At 36.6% G+C, this 16,270-nt stretch overlaps 1 protein-coding gene across 5 annotated transcripts in view; it reads left to right on the top strand.

Moving 5' to 3' along the window:
* The first annotated feature begins 11,043 nt into the window (after positions 1–11,043).
* The window catches only part of PLEKHA1 (pleckstrin homology domain containing A1), a 42,389-nt gene continuing 37,162 nt past the window's right edge, over positions 11,044–16,270 (top strand). For 4 of the 5 annotated variants that reach the window (XM_024755968.1, XM_024755969.1, XM_024755967.1 and 1 more), the window contains exon 1: positions 11,044–11,201. In XM_024755968.1, coding sequence (XP_024611736.1) covers positions 11,061–11,201 — 141 coding nt within the window. In that variant the 5' untranslated portion in view covers positions 11,044–11,060. The remainder of the gene's footprint in view (positions 11,202–16,270) is intronic. The other variant, XM_024755972.1, reaches the window with a different exon arrangement.

Consider the following 16,270-nt stretch of genomic DNA (forward strand, 5'->3'; position numbering starts at 1 on the left):
TTTAAATAACTGTCATTTAAGAACGAGGAAGATAAATAGTTTTCTGAATAAAATGTAGTAATTATTCAGATGTGACAGTAGTTACTCACACTCTGCCTTTATTAGAAAATTTCAAGTTCTGTAGCAGTAACTGCCTCAGCTTTATTACTTTCTCACATGCTTGAGCATTTTACTTTTGATAATATTAAAATTTGATTTTAAATTTCAAGGTGATTCTCTCATTTAGATCTGCAATGATACAATAAAATGGCTTTATTAGGAGATAAATATTAACATTTAGTTTTAATTCTTTTGGCCATTTGTAAGTACCTAGCATTTGGAAATTTATTGACTGGTATCAGAAAGAGTTCCTAGGGTAGAAACTTTGTGTTGCTTTAGATGCTTGTCTGCAATGCTTAATTGTTTTTAGAAACATAAACGTGTGGATTTTTTTTTAAATTTAAAAATAAAAATTGTTGGTATTTGTTGCAGCAATAGGATTTTGTTATGCTTAATGAGTGACATTAAACCATTTGAACTCTGAGTGATATTTTTTCCCAGTAGTTGCTGTATGATAAAGAACACGTGAGTTCGTAATTCCTAGAAGATATTTAAGCAAACATGTGCTTGCTGTTTATTTTGGTAAGCCTTTGATTAGTTGAATTGCTTTGATTTAGGAAGATGGTATTTTGAGGATTTTAAATCATAAACATTCTTTGAACTGGAATTTCTGTTGAATGTAAAAGAAAAATCAAAGTCATTTAGGATATTATTTTAATGCTTAAGTCTTTAGAGTCTTAAAAATATTGAAGTCTTAAATATTTTTTCCTACATGGAACCCGTATCAGACTTATCAGTCTGATAATTTTATTCTTCAGAAAGTTGTGGTTTTACTCCTTTGGGTAACCTAGCCTTTAATAGTTTAACCCTTGAAATCTGGATTCTGGATTCAGTTTAACCTCTTCTTGAAGAAAGGACAATCACAGGCACTTAGAATTGGAAGTGGTCTCAGAGGACTTCTAATGTAGCATCTTGCTGGGTCCCGTAAATCCCCCATGGGAATCTCCACATCAGGTGTTCCTGTCATTACTGAGGGCGGTGATGCTGTGCCGTGTGTCGTACGTTATTGAGCAGTCTGAGCTTGGTGAGAACAGATTTAAGACAGTTATACTTTTCCACATTGACTGCTTTCAACTATGCTTTGTTGGATCTTCCCTCTCCCTGCTTCCTCGTGATTTCATGGGCAAATGGTAGCTTTTCTATCATTTACAGCTATTAAAAGCTCCAGTCTAATCTATTTCAGTTTAAACCTTCAATCTCCTATTAAAGCTCCACTCCTCCTTTAACCCAGTATCTGGCCACTTATTCCCTGAAGCACTTGGAGTGGGGAGGGATTGTGATATGCTCCCTGGATACCTCTTTCTTTTCCCTCTTTGTGGATGTATTTGAATAGAGACTAGTTAGAAGAAAAATGAAAAAAGGCAACTCTTTCTTACCTGGTGTTATTAAAGCCTTTTCTTGATTAACAGTGGCGAGCCATTAATGTCTAGTGGTAGGCTTCCAAACTGGAATTTTTGGTGAGATCTTGCAGGGAGAGTCCCCACTGCACAGTCCCTGGATATGAAATTTGCTGTGGGTAAACCTTTACCAATCTACACGCCCTCCTCATTTCTGTCCTCTCAGTCTACTTGCTGGTTCTTATGAGTGTTTGGGGGTAAGGTGGGTTTCTCTCTGCAGCCAGATTTTTTGATAACAGCAAGACAGCTCAAGTCCAGCTACCTTCTGTAATTTACACTTAATACACTGGAAACTTACTTCCTTTTGATGTCAAATGGTGGCCTGCTGCCTGCTTAAGTCTGCTCCCTTTCTGTGCCCTGCCGTTTCTCATCAATTCTCTTTGTCCCCCTGCTCAAATAGGCACAGGGTGAGTCACTCAGTCTACCTCATAAGCAGACATTGAACTGGAGAAAGATGACAATTTGTCCTTCTTGTAAGCACTTCTGATCTTGGTGAATGATTCTCTTGGGGCCCCCTACCACTGCTTTTGGGCGACCATCACCTTCCTTCTCCCTGAACACTTGGAACACTTGTCGTGTTTTTCCCTCTCTTCTGTCAGCTGCTCGTGTAGAGTGGAATGACGGTAAGACGTTGGTTAGAGTACCATAGCCCTGAGGTGTGTGTGGGGTGTCAGGGCCAGACTCCACGGGTATTTGACCCTTGATGTCTGTATATCTTAAGCTTTGTGTTTGTCGACAGTTTTGGGACAAGAGTAGTCTCATTCAGCATCTAATCAGGACTTCAGCAGTGAAGTCCTGTGGGCCTGATGAAGTCTCACTGTGCAGAATTTAATTTTTCTTTTTCTTTTCTTTCTCTCTTTTTGATTTTTGTTTTGTTTTTATTTTTTTGACTTGCTTCATGGTTCCTGACTGATGAAGTGTTAACTGTGTGTGTTAATTTATGAATGTTTGTATGATCTAACTATGCCCTTAGAGCACAAGTAAAGCTGAAGGATAGATTTTGTAGAGGTTTTAATTACACAGTTTTATCTGTTCTTACCTCATACTAGCTTTACTGAAAGTATAAATCCAAACAGAAATATACTATCGAACCTTTTTCCTTCCATCATCTAAGCAAACCAGTCGATTAAATCGTTTGCTAAATGATTTCTCATCAGATGACGCAAAAGCGGCTTTCTGTCTGGAAACTTAAACATTAATATTTGATTCAATAATTATGGGTTCCTTAATTTTTCATTCAACAAATTATTATTGAGTCCCTTCCATGTTCCAGCCACTGTTTTAGGCATTGGAGAAACAATAGTAAATAGAAAAAAAGTCCCTGCTCTCATGGAGCCTACATTCCAGTGTGGGGAAACAGACAAGAAATAAGTAAATGATATTGTTTGTTAGCTATAAATACTAAGGAGAAAAATGAAGTGGGGAAGGGAGATGGGAAGTGGCAGGACAGTTTGGAGCATTTGCAGTTTTAGATGGGGCGTCAAGAAGGCTTCCCTGAGAAAGTGACATTTGAGTTAAAAGGCTCCGAGTGGGGAGCTTGGTCTAGTGTGGTAGGCGTCAGTGACTAGATGAGTAATCAAGCGGGGGAACTGGGACAGGTTGGGGTGGGGGGTAGGTGAAGCCTGTATGTCTTTGTAAGAGCTTTGGTTTTTACTTTGAATGAGATGGGATTGCATTAAAACAGTGGTTCTTAACCTTGGCTGAACGTGGGAATTATTGGGGGAGCTTTAAAAATGTACTGATGCTTAGTCCCATCTCCAGAGTTTCTGATTTAATTGGTCTGGATGCTCTAATCTAGGCATCAGGATTTTCAAAAAAACTCCCAGGTAATGTTAATAAGCAGCCAAAGTTGAAGAGATTTGAGCAGAGTGACATTTTATAGTACTGAAGAGCATGGGCTTTAGAGCCAGATTCCCCTGGTTTGGATCCTGGCTCTGCCACTTCCTAATCATGTGACCTTGTACAAGTTATTTTTAAAATCTTCTGTGCTTTGTTTTTCTCATCTGTAAAATTATTATAAGGATTAAATTAATTTTAAATATTTGCTTGGCAAATATTGAATAAACACTCGAACATATGTTTTAATGAGATCACTCTGACAGCTGTATTGAAAATGGAGTGAAGGGGGCAGGGAAGCCCTTGCAGCAGTCCAGCTAAGAGGTGATGGTGGCTTGGACCAGAGTGGCAGCAATGCAAATGGTGGGATTCTGGATATACTTAGAAGATGGAGCCAGTAGGATTTGCTTATGGACTGGACATGGAATGAGAGAAACAAGTCTTGATCAAGTGTGACTCCAGATTTTGCCTGAACAGCTGGAAGAAGGGAGTGACTTTACTGAGATGGGAAGGACAGAGGGGAACAGATCGCTGAGGGGGTATATCTGGGCTCAGTTTGCTAAGTGTGAGAGGCCTGTTAGGTAAGTAAGTAGATCCATAGAGTTGGCAGTTGTATACATGAGTCTGGAGTCCAGCAGAGTGTCCAGGGCTGGAGATAGCAGTATTTAGACCTATGTGAATGAGTGAGCTCACCAAGAGATTGAGTGTAAATAGAGAAGAGGTCCGTGGACCATCCCCTGGGACACCACAACATTCAGAGGTCTGGGAGAGGAAATGTTTTTAAAGTTTCTGATGTGCTCTGGAATGAAAGATAAAAGACAATTATAATTCTTTTTTTTTTTTAAACAGCTTGGTTGAGGAATAATTCACTCAAAGTGTGCAGTTCAGTGGTTTTAATATATTTGCAGAACTGTGCAGCTGTTATCACAGTCACCTTAAAGAGAAACCCTGTACCCTCCCATCTCTAGGCAACTCTTCATTCCTTCCCATCCCCATCCTCCTAGGCAACTACTAATCTACTTTCTATCTTCATAGATTTGCTCATTCTGGATATTTCAGATCAGTGGAATCATATAATGTTGTGATCTATTTAGAGAGAAGTGATATCCGTTAATCCCTGGCTTCTAGATTCATTAGATGCTAAATCATTTGGTAAAGGTGGGGACTATAAGATCTCACCACTGTAAAGATACATATACATACATTTTGCTCTTTGTAATTGGTAAGAACACTGGGGTGAAATTTTGAGACTGAATATTCTGTTCCCTAACAACCTGTTTTCTAGTGGTATTGGTATTCATTGAAGACTCTTGCTTAAATCAGTGATTATATTGGAATTGCAAAGTGGTGATTTTCTATTACTATCATATTTTCAAAGATCATGAGTTCATACTAACTCTAATTCAGATGCATTGTATAGAATTTTTCCTTTTGTTTTGTATTTGTACGTTTTTTCCCTTACTGTGAAAATCTAGGTTCCTAATAACAAAATTTGTTTTATTTTACTTTAAATATAATCATAGCATCAGTATGTTTACATTGTCCTGTGATGCACCTGAAGTACTATCATTTGCATAAAATTGTTGCAGAATTACCGTAGCAAGTAGGATTGCTGGTCATAGGGTAAATGCACATGTTAAATAGTGCCAGATTCATCTCAGTAGGGTCATACCATTCTGCATTCCCACCAGCAATATAAGAGAGTTACTGTTTTCTTACAGCCTTACTAGTATTGTAGGTTGTCAGATTTCTGAATTTTTGCCAGTCTCATAGATGAGAAATGGTATCTCTGTGTACTATAGACTTTTTTTGAACTTTTCTTATGAAAAAGAGTTCTTATTAACCTTTGTTTTTGTAATGAAGAATTGTGAACTTCCACAGAAGTAGACAGGATTGCGTAACTACAGTACCCATCATCTAGCCCGGACAACTGCCCACCCAGGCCATCGCTCCTTCATCCAGCCCTCCTTCCAGAGTATTCAGATAATGTTTTGTCTCTGTATGAATAAATATCTCTAAATGATGCGAATTCATTTTCTTAGTAACATAACCACAATACCATCACCACACTGAAAAAAATACATGTTTCCTTAATATCATGAGGCAGTATTCAAATTTCCAGTTTCCTTAGATAACTCAGTGTTGTTGTTAACAAGATTTAAATAAGGCCCACATGTTGTGATTATGTCTTTTTAGGTCTTTTAACTTATAAGTTCTTCCTCCAGTTCCTTTCCCCCTACTCCCTTGGAATTTATTTCTGAAGAAGCCATGTTGTTTGTCCTGAGAAACTAATTATAGTTTGAATTTTGCTATTTGAATCTCTGTGATATAGGTTAACGTATTCTTTCTCTGTCTTCTCTATTTCCTATAAATTGGTAGTTAGATCTAGATTCAGGTATTTGTACTTTTTTTTTCATAAGTGTTTTATAGATGGTATAAATTCCACAAGGAGGCACATGAAGTCTGGTTGCCTTTTTTTGTTTGTGGTGTCAGTAGCAATGCCTACAGTATCGTGTGTCATTTTGGGATTTTCTTATCATGAGTGATTGAGCATCTCTTAATATGTTTGAGGGTCATTTTTATGTCTTTTTCTGTGGAAAGTCTGTTCATGTCTTTTGCCCACTTTTCTACTGAAGTTTTGATATATTTCCCTTGACATTTTTTGCAGACTCTTTAAATGTTAGGGAGATTAGCCCTTTGTAATATAAGCTGCAGATATTTTCTACTGGTTTTGACTTGCTGATCAGGATTTGCCATGCAAAATATTTTTTAAAAAGTTATTTGTAGTCAAATTTATTTAATGAATTTTTTATTATGCTGGATTTTTAAAACTTTTTGGAGTTTAAATTACATACAATAAACTGTATCCATTTAAAGTTTACAATTTGATGAGTTTTGACCATATTGTTGCATGCAGTAGGAGTCCCTTTATATTGAAGACTGCTTTTCCATTGTATAAACATACTACATTTTATTTATCTTTTCACCTTTTGATGGACATTTGGGTTGTTTCTAGTTTGTAGCTATTATGAATAAAGCTGCTACTACTAATGGTGTGAATTAGTCTTTGCATGAATATATGTTTTCATTTCTCTTGAGTAAATACTTAGGAATAGAATGGCTGGGTCATAGGGTAGGTGTATGTTTGGTTTTATTGTCAGAACTTTTCCCATAGTGATTGTACCATCTTACATTCCCATCAACAGTACATAAATTCTGGATGCACCACACCTTTAATAACATTTGGTGTTGTCAATCTGTTTTAATTTTAGCCAGTCTGGTGAGTATATATGGCATCTTTTTTAAAAGAAATTCGGCATTATTGAGGTATAATTTTACATACAATAAATTTTACCTCTTTTAGTGTATAGTTCTATGAGTTTTGATGGATGCATGTAATTGTATAAACTCTACCACAATCAGGATGTGCAACAGCTATGTTGCCAAAAAAATTTCTCTCTTGTTCTTTCTCTCTTTTGTTGTTCTCTCTTGTTCTTCTGTCGCAAGCCCTAGCAACTCTGATCTGGTTTTTATCACTGTAGTTTTTTTTTTTTAATTTGTATGCAATACTGCTCACTGTATGTAGTATTTGAGCCAACTTTTGATAAATACATAGTTGTGTATCCTATTACAATCAAGATACAGAACAGTTCCATCACTCCGTAAATTACCCTTTGAAGTCAGTCCCTCTCACTGATCTGTTCTCTGTCCCTATAGCCTTTTGGTCTGGCTTTTTTCACTTAACAAAATACCCATATTGTGTGTATCAATACTTTGTTCCTTTAGCTTGCTAAGTAGTATTCCATTGTATTGGATGTACCACAGTTTCTTCATTTACCAGTTAAAGGACATTTGGTTTGTTTCTGCTTTTTGCCAATTATGAATAATGTCGTTTTAAACGTTTGCATGTAGGTTTTGTATAAACATAAGCTTTCAATTCACTTGGATAAATACCTAGGAGTGGCATTGCTGGGTCATATCGTTAAGGGTACGTTTAACTTTCTAAGAAACTGCCAAACTGTCTTCCCAAGCTACGGCGCCATTTCGCATTCCCACCAGCAACATGAGAGACTCGTCATTTGTTTCACATCCTTGCCAGCATTTGGTATTGTCAGGGTTTTATTTGTTTGTTTTTGTTTTAGCCATTCTAGTAGGTATGTAGTGGTATCTCACAGTTTTTATTTGTATCATCTTACTAATGATGAGCATCTTTATGTGCTTATTTATTATTTGTATGTCTTCCTTTTTCTTTTTTATTATTTAAAAAAAACTATGTATATCTTCTTTGTTGACTTGTCTGTTCAAATTTTTTTGCCTATTTTCTTACTTGGTTGTTTGTCTTATTGAGTTGTAATAATTCCTTGCCTATTTTTGGATATCAGTTACTTGATAGATATATGTGTACTGAATATTTTCTCCTGTTCTGTGGCTCATCTTTTGATTTATTGGTGTCTTTCAAAGAGCAGTTTTTAATTTTGATTAAGTCCATTATATCAACCATTATATGGTTTAGGCTCTTTGTGTCTTATCTAAGAAATCTTTGTCTACCCCTAAGATCGTGAAGACTTTATTTATATGTATATATAAATGTCTTTTAAAAATATATCTGTGTGTGTGTGTGTGTGTGTGTGTGTGTATTTTTTTTTTCGAGAAGCTTAATTGTACATTAGGTTTCCGATCCATTTCAAGTTAATTTTTTTCCACATGCATAGTTAATTGTTCCAGCACCATTTGTTGAAAGACTGTATTTGGAATTGCTTTGACATCTTTGTTGAAAATCAATTAACAGTATATGTATGGGTCTGTTTCTGGATGCTGTTCTGTTCCATTGATTTATTATATCTTTTCACCAGTCCTACACTATCTTTATTGCTGTAACTCTGTTGTAAGTCTTGAAATCAAGTAATGTCAGTCTGTTCTTTGGGAAATAGATTTAGCTTTTCTAGGTTATTTGCATTTAAATATATATAATAGAACCACCTTGTCAGTTTTTATAAAATATCTTGGAATTTTGATTGGATGTATTGTATCAGTAGTTCATTCCTTTCTGTATCTGGGTAGTATTCCATTGTATGTATGTACATTTACCTGTTGATGGACATATGGGTTGTTTACAGTTTTGGGCTATTGTGAATAGTGCTGCTATGAATGTTCACGTATAAGTGTTTGAGTACCTGTTTTCAATTCTTTTGGATATATACCTAGGAGTGGAAATGCTGAGTCATATGGTAATTCTATGTTTAACTTTTGAAGAACTACCAAACTGTTTTACACAGCTGTTGTACCATTTTACATTCCCACCAGCAATGTAGGTGGGTTCCAATTTCTATACATCCTTGCCTATACTCTTTATTATTTTCCTCTCTTAATTATATCCATCCAGGTGGGTGTGAAGTGGTATCTCAGTGTGGTTTTGGTTTACATTTCCCTAATGACAAATAATATTGGGCAACTTTTTGTGTTCTGGTTGGCCATTTGTTTTATCTTCTTTGAGAGAAATGTCTTCTCAAGTCCTTTGTCCATTTTTTAATTGGGTTTGTTTTTTCGTTGTTGAGTTGTACGAGTTATTTGTATATTCTGGATAGTAGACCCTTATTTGCAAATACTTCCTTCCATTCTGTAGGTTGTAGTTTCATTTTCTTGATGTCCTTTGATGCAAAAAAGTTTTTAATTTTTATGAAGTCCAATTTGTCTTATTTTTTCTTTTGTTGTTTGTGCTTTCAGTGTCACATCTAAGAATTCACTGCCAACTCCAAGGCCATGAAGATTTTCCTCTATGTTTTCTTGAAGTTTTATAGTTCTAGCTCTTATTTTTAGATTAATTCATTTTGAGTTATTTTTTGTATATGGTGTAAGATAGCGGTCCAGTTTAATTCTTCAGCACGTGGCTCTCCAGGTGTCCCAGCACTGTTTGTTAAAGAGGCTGTTCTTTCCCTATTGCATGATGTTGGCACCATCGTTGAAAATCAGTTAGCCATAGATGTATGGGTTTGTCTCTGTGCTCTCAATTCTGTTCCTTTGGCCTGTGTCTTTCCTCATGGCGTACCACACAAGTTGACAGTTTTTACCTGCAGTATGTGTTAGTATAGTGTATTAATTTTCCAAGCTTTGATTACATTTTAGAAATTTTTTAGAACTTTGGGTAAGTTCATTAAAAAATTGTCTCCAAGTGCCAGATCTGTAATAATACACACATACAAACTTAATTTATACTTTTGTTTCAAACTTTTTTGGTGGCGCAGTGGTTAAGAATCCAACAGCGAATGCAGGGGACATGGGTTCGATCCCTGGTGTGGGAAGATCCCACATTCCACGGAGCAGCTAAGCCCGTGCACCACAACTACTGAGCCTGTGCTCTAGAGCCCGCAAGCCACAACTACTGAGCCCGCATGCCACAACTACTGAAGCCCACGCACGTAGAGCCGTGCTCCGCGATGAGAAGCCACCACAGTGAGAAGCCTGCACACCGCAACGAAGAGCGTCCCCTGCACGCCGCAACTAGAGAAAGCTCATGTGCAGCAATGAAGAACCAATGCAGCCAAAAATAAATAAATAAATAATTAAAGAAAACTTTTTGGCGTGTTTCACCATTTCTCTGGCTGTATACAGAATAGTGATTTAGATAAACAGTATATCAGGGTGTATTCTAATTGAATTTTCACTGTGAGTTAAACGAAAAAATAGTTACATAAATAATTCAACCTGCCGAAAGATGATGGCGCTGGCTGTAGAAGTACCTTTGGAGTAGGAATAGTCTGCAGATTTGCATCACATCAGGAGGGAATCACATATCTACAGTTTTTAGAGAAAAATGGATGGAAACACCGCTTTTTATCCCAGCCATGGTTTTTAACTTTAAATTTAAAAAATTTAATTTCAGTACTTCAGAATCAGAATATGATATGCCTCTGAAGTCTCTTTTAATCTGTGACTTCTCTTTCTCTCTCTCTTCTTTTTTTTTTTCCCCCTGTAGTAGTTTATTTGCTGAAGAAACTGGGCTTTTGGTCCTGATGTTTCCCACGGTCCACTTTTGCTGATTGAATACCTGTGGTGAAGTTTAATATGTTCTTCTGTGTTCTTTGTTTCCTGTGAACTGGAAGCTGGACTTAGGGAAATCTAGAAACTTGATCAGATTGAGATAAACCTTTTTTTGTTGTTATATGTTCTTTATTGGTGATGTTTGTGTCTTCCATTCGGGGGGCACATAATACCTGCTTATCTCTCTTTTCATGATGTTAGCTTACTTTATTTTGATTCATTTTGGTTTTAATAATACCAAGGATTTTAGAGTGACAGGATGATGTAAACGTTAAGATACAAGCTCTGGAGTCCAAGAATCTGGGTTCATGTTTTGATTCATTACCTGCTAGTTCACTAATCTTGGAAAGGCACTTCCCCTTCTCAGTGTTATATTTCTTACCTATGAAATGGGGATGACGATGCCGACTCATAGTGAAAAGTTAAGTAAATTATTCAGCTGACATGAATAGCTGTCCCTTGTCCGCATCAGTTCTGTATAGTTGCATTTAGTAACCACTCACAATAAGCTTAATTTCAAGTGATTTTTGCCCATGCTTTATGTATTCACATTAACCAGCCCCCACATAATGTTGGAAAGTAGGCTCTTTGTTGAATAAACCATACCATAGCACATTTAATGCTTGAAGTCCACTGACAAGTACTTACTGTTAATGTTTTTATTTTACAGTGTAATGTTCAAGCACAGAAATGCCTTATGTGGATCGTCAGAATCGCATTTGTGGTTTTCTAGACATTGAGGAAAATGAAAACAGTGGGAAATTTCTTCGGAGGTACTTCATACTGGATACCAGAGAAGATAGTTTTGTATGGTACATGGATAATCCACAGGTTTGTAAAATCCAAAGGGTTACCTCTTCAAAAGCAGACAAGAGTTTTAATTATGAAAGTATTTGATATACTATGCAGGTGTTAGGATTTGTCTTCCTAAACAAAATATGTTTAGATTTATTTCTACTGACTGTATTCTCCTTGCCCTGTACCCTCAACTCCTACTGTGTTAAATAAATTTCAGAAGATGAAACTCAGTTTATTTGATAAAAATTTATGCATGTATTTATGTTTTCCCTTCCTTGGGAGGGGCAACTCTTAACTCTGGTAGAAAATTTTTGAATCGTTTAAATTTAAGATACTGTCTCTAAGATGGAGACTACTATCTTTTGGTAAATAAACTACTTAAACGAGTTGATACTCTTGCACATTTATAGTCCTTTCATCTTGTAGCGTCAGACTTGAGTGTTGGCCGCTCGTGAATTTGATTTTATTGTTGTTTTGCAAATTATTGGAGGTAAATGTCATATATTAAAAATTAGAATCCCAGTTTTAAGATCTGTGAGTGGCCTTGGATTAGAGATCATCTGTTGAGTAGTTTTAAATTTTCTCTGCCTGTGAAACTCTTTATTCAAATTGAGAAGTATGTTGCAAGGAAGCATGTGCAAATCAAGAGATGAGTCCCTAGCAAACCTCTAAGCTGATTCGGTCTAGTGGATGACTTGTGCAGGTGAGGAATGAAAAGTTGGGGAAGAGCAGGGACTGGTAGGAGGTTCCATTCTGTGTCACAGAGCAGGACCCAGATCCCCGAACAACTGGTCTGGTATTCTTTCCTCCCCAGTACTGATTTTAGGTTAGACAAAATAAATATGTGCTCATGCATTTATATTTGTTCATATAGAATTTGAAATGTAAGGAACTATATTCAATATCCTGAGATAAATCATAATGGAAAAGAATATAAAAAAGAGTATGTATATGTGTGTATATGGCATATATATATGCAGCAGAAATTAACACAAAATTGTAAATCAACTATATTTCAGTAAAAAAATTTAAAAAGGAAAAAAAGAACTAGGATAAATACTAGACAGTTGAAAAAGTAATCAATTGGCAATACCCTTGAAGGCCACAGGGTACTGAGTAACCCCCAGCAGGACTTTGTGAAAAGCAAGTCCAGTCAGGAAGCAAACATCCCCTCATCCTGTCCTGTAATGGGGACAGACCAAGGAGAGATGATAAATTGGAGCTTGACTTCTGACAGGTTTTTTCTTTTTTCCATTTTTTGGCCGCGCCACGCGGCATGGGGAATCCCAGTTCCTGGAGCAGGGATCAAACCCGCGCCCCCTGCATTGGAAGCGCAGAGTCTTAACCACTGGACCGCCAGGGAAGTCCTGTGACAGGTTTTTTTTTCCTTCTGTTATACAAAAGGTAATAAGGTGGTGATCAGGGCAGCCTCCAGCGATCTGGTTTAAAATATACCCAAGGTCACACAATACAAGAAGTTGATTATCAACCATTATTTTAGAAAATACAGTGTCATATATCTTGGATTTGGAGTTTATACATTTATCATTTCCTACACCAGATATACTGACAACTCGCACTTCTACTGATAATTAAAAGAAATTATAAACGTCAAAAAACAAAAAAGAGTTTGAGTTGTTAGGGACCTTAGTCCTTAGTATTAATTCAACCTCCTCCTTAATGCAAGAAACCCATCTATCCCTGATCTTCACTTTAACTGTTGTTTGAACTATATATTACTAAAAAAAACCAAACAAAAGTGTTTATTATATTCGAGACACTTTTTAATTATTATTTTTGGGCACCAGAAGCTAGTTCCTTGGATCTTCTACTTATTGATCTACGTTTGCCCTCTGATTCTCTATAAATTTAGTCCTTTATCCACATGCAGCCTTTCAAATTTTGGAAGAGAATTTGTATTTTAATTCAGTTTATATTATTTGAGTGCTGACTTTGTATGAGACTTTCTTTGCTTGGAACTGTCTTTTCTCTCTCCTTATCCTTATTGAGTTTATTGACACCCTGTTTTACTCCCTTATCTCTGGGTGTGACCAACTTTCTTGGGTGATAGTAACCTGTCTATGCAACTGCATGATTAATACCTTTATTTACTTGACCAGAGTCACTGGGAGAAGGAACAAGTCAGCAGAAATCAAAAGTTCATGTTTACCTTCTTTTTCCTTTTTTTAAAAACATAAGTCCAGTTCCTCCCTTTTACTACCCATCCCTTTATCTGTGGCACAATCCCTTCCCAAACGCCTTTTCCCAAGGTGGGAAGTAACTTAGCCCCCCTTGACTCCCTCTGATTACAGTTTATTAGATTCCAGTTTCGGTTTTCCTCCCCCATGCAGACCACTGCTCAGTCCTGCCTGTGAGCTCTCCGTCATTTGTCTTCATAAGATCTGGCTGACTCGTATATAGTTTCTCCTGAATTTTATTTACAACTCCTTGATTGCTTTTCTGTCTTTATATATAATAGAGTCTTCTTAGAATTTCTCCTTTTGTCGGTACTTCCCACTTAAACAGAGCTAAAAGGAGAAAAGTACAAAATAGAATATGTTTATTACACTGAGGGAACCATAAGCTTGGATTTCAGAGGGAAGGTGTGATTATAGCTAGCAGAGGGAGTGAAAGTCTTGACGGAGGTGGTAACATTTGAAATTGATCTAGGAGAATGGGTATGATTTTGGCCAAGAGGTGGAGAAGTGGGTATTCTGGTGCTCAAAGAATAGCATGGGCAAGAAATTAAAGTAAGAAACCCTGTAGTGTATTTGGAAAATAGTTCACTTTGGCTATAGCAGGGAAGGTATATGTTAAAGTTTGGACTCAGCTAGATCTTTTTCGCATGAACTCTTTTAAAGCCAGATTTCTGTGGTGTAATTAGCCCATTAGTGTTTTTGAATGTAGTATAGAATTTTAAATCTGTCTTTTTATTCAGTTCTTAATAATTTTATCTCTTCATTCCAACTGATAAGAATCTTTTACAATCTGCATTCTACCATCCAGTGTATTAGCCATCAATACCAGCTTTGTGTCACTTTAAAATGTATTAAGGCACATCTCTTCATGAAAACTTTAGTAAAATGTCTTGATAAGATTATTGTGGTTGAACCACAGGAAATTGCCAATATACCACCATTTTGATCTACTAAAAAATGGCAATTTCATATGATTCAGTCTGGTTGCTATGTTAAGTGCTGTAACACTCACTGCTTTACTGATCATAGTAACCCTGATGATGAAAGAAGTTAGTTTGGCTCACCTGTCCTTAGGGAGCCGTTCTTCCTCTGATCACTGCTTTCTTTACCACTAACCATTGGTTTAAAAATCCATTGTAGTGTATTGCTAGGGATCAATTTGGGGCTTTCTGTGTTGTTTTTTAAAAAATAAATTTATTTATTTATTTATGGCTGTGTTGGGTCTTTGCTGCTGCACGCAGGCTTTCTCTAGTTGCTGTGAGCAGAGGCTACTCTTTGTTGTGGTGAGTGGGCTTCTCATCATGGTGGCTTCTCTTGCTGTGGAGCATGGCCTCTAGGCACTCGGACTTCAGTAGTTGTAGCACGTGGGCTCAGTAGTTGTGGCTTGTGGGCTCTAGAGCACAGGCTCAGTAGTTGTGGCACACAGGCTTAGTTGCTCCACGACACGTGGGATCTTCCCGGACCAGGACTCAAACCCGTGTCTCCTGCATTGGCAGGTAGATTCTTACCTATTGCGCCACTAGGGAAGTCCCGGCGCTTTCTGTGTTTTATTGAGGGAATGAGAAGTGGTGGAGAATTAAATAACTCAGTAGCTTTATTAGGAAGTGAATTTGAGAAAACTTGAGAGAGTATTTTGGCAAAATGAATACAGGAATTCATGAGAACAAACGGTTTCTTTCCCTTTTTATCTTAAATGTCAGATTGGTTTATTATTTCTTGTTCATTGTCAAGTAACAAATTTTGAAACCCACATTTTTTTCTGGTTGAACTTGGCAGTAATCGTACCAGTTCTTAGAAACTAGGTATTTTGAATATCACTTTATCTCCCAGCTACTTATAGAAATATAAGTGCCACTTTTAATGTGCCACTATTTAATCTGTGACCCTTTATGTCATGCAGTGATGACATAGTTGCTCATTTCTCTTCCTCACACACGGGGTTAGAGCTGTATTCAGCTAGTTCAAATAATAAACTTATGGAGGACTTAAAAGAAAAATAATGATTTTGAATAGAAGGATAGCAGTGTTTGAAAAAAAATCACATTGGTAGTGGTTAGGAGATCTTGAAGATATTTTAACATTTCATTTTCTTATCCAAAATTTTTTTAAAAACCTTTAAACATAAAACATTTTATATAAAAACACAACCATTTAAAGGTATATATTAAAAATTATAATTTTATTTTATATACATATTTATGGAGATTTAAATTTGGAAGCTTGTACATAGTCTGTAGTTTAAAGCAGAACATAATAGAGTTGTAGTTTACATAGAAACTACAGGTTTTGAAAAGACCTGTCCCTATAAACAATAATCAGTTCATGTTTGTGAATCTTAAGTCTTTTAAATGTCTAGGCTTCCATAGAATTAACTGTTTCTGCTAAGCTTATAGAGATTTGAGAAAGGTACCTCCTAATCATTCCTGAAAACAAGCCCACAGATTTTTTTTTAAAATATTTATTTATTTATGTGGCTGCATCGGGGTCTTAGATGCGGCATGTGGGATCTTTTGTTGCCGCATCTGGGCTTCTCTCTAGCTGTGGTGCATGGGCTCCAGAGGAGGGTTCCCTTTTCTCCACACCTTCTCCTGCACTTATTGTTTGTAGATTTTTTGATAATGGCCATTCTGCCGGTGTGAGGTGATACCTCATTGTAGTTTTGATTTGCATTTCTCTAATGATTAGTGATGTTGAGCATCCTTTCATGTGTTTGTTGGCAATCTGCATATCTTCTTTGTAGAAATGTCTATTTAGGTCTTCTGCCCATTTTTAGATTGGGTTGTTTGATTTTTTTGATATTGAGCTGCATGTGCTGCTTGTATATTTCGGAGATTAATCCTTTGTCATTTGCTTCATTTGCAAATATATTCTCCCATTCTGAGGATTGTCTTTTCGTCTTGTTTA

The sequence above is a fragment of the Neophocaena asiaeorientalis genome, unplaced genomic scaffold (assembly GCF_003031525.2).
Source record: "Neophocaena asiaeorientalis asiaeorientalis breed wild unplaced genomic scaffold, Neophocaena_asiaeorientalis_V1.1 scaffold85, whole genome shotgun sequence".
NCBI lineage: Eukaryota > Metazoa > Chordata > Mammalia > Artiodactyla > Phocoenidae > Neophocaena > Neophocaena asiaeorientalis.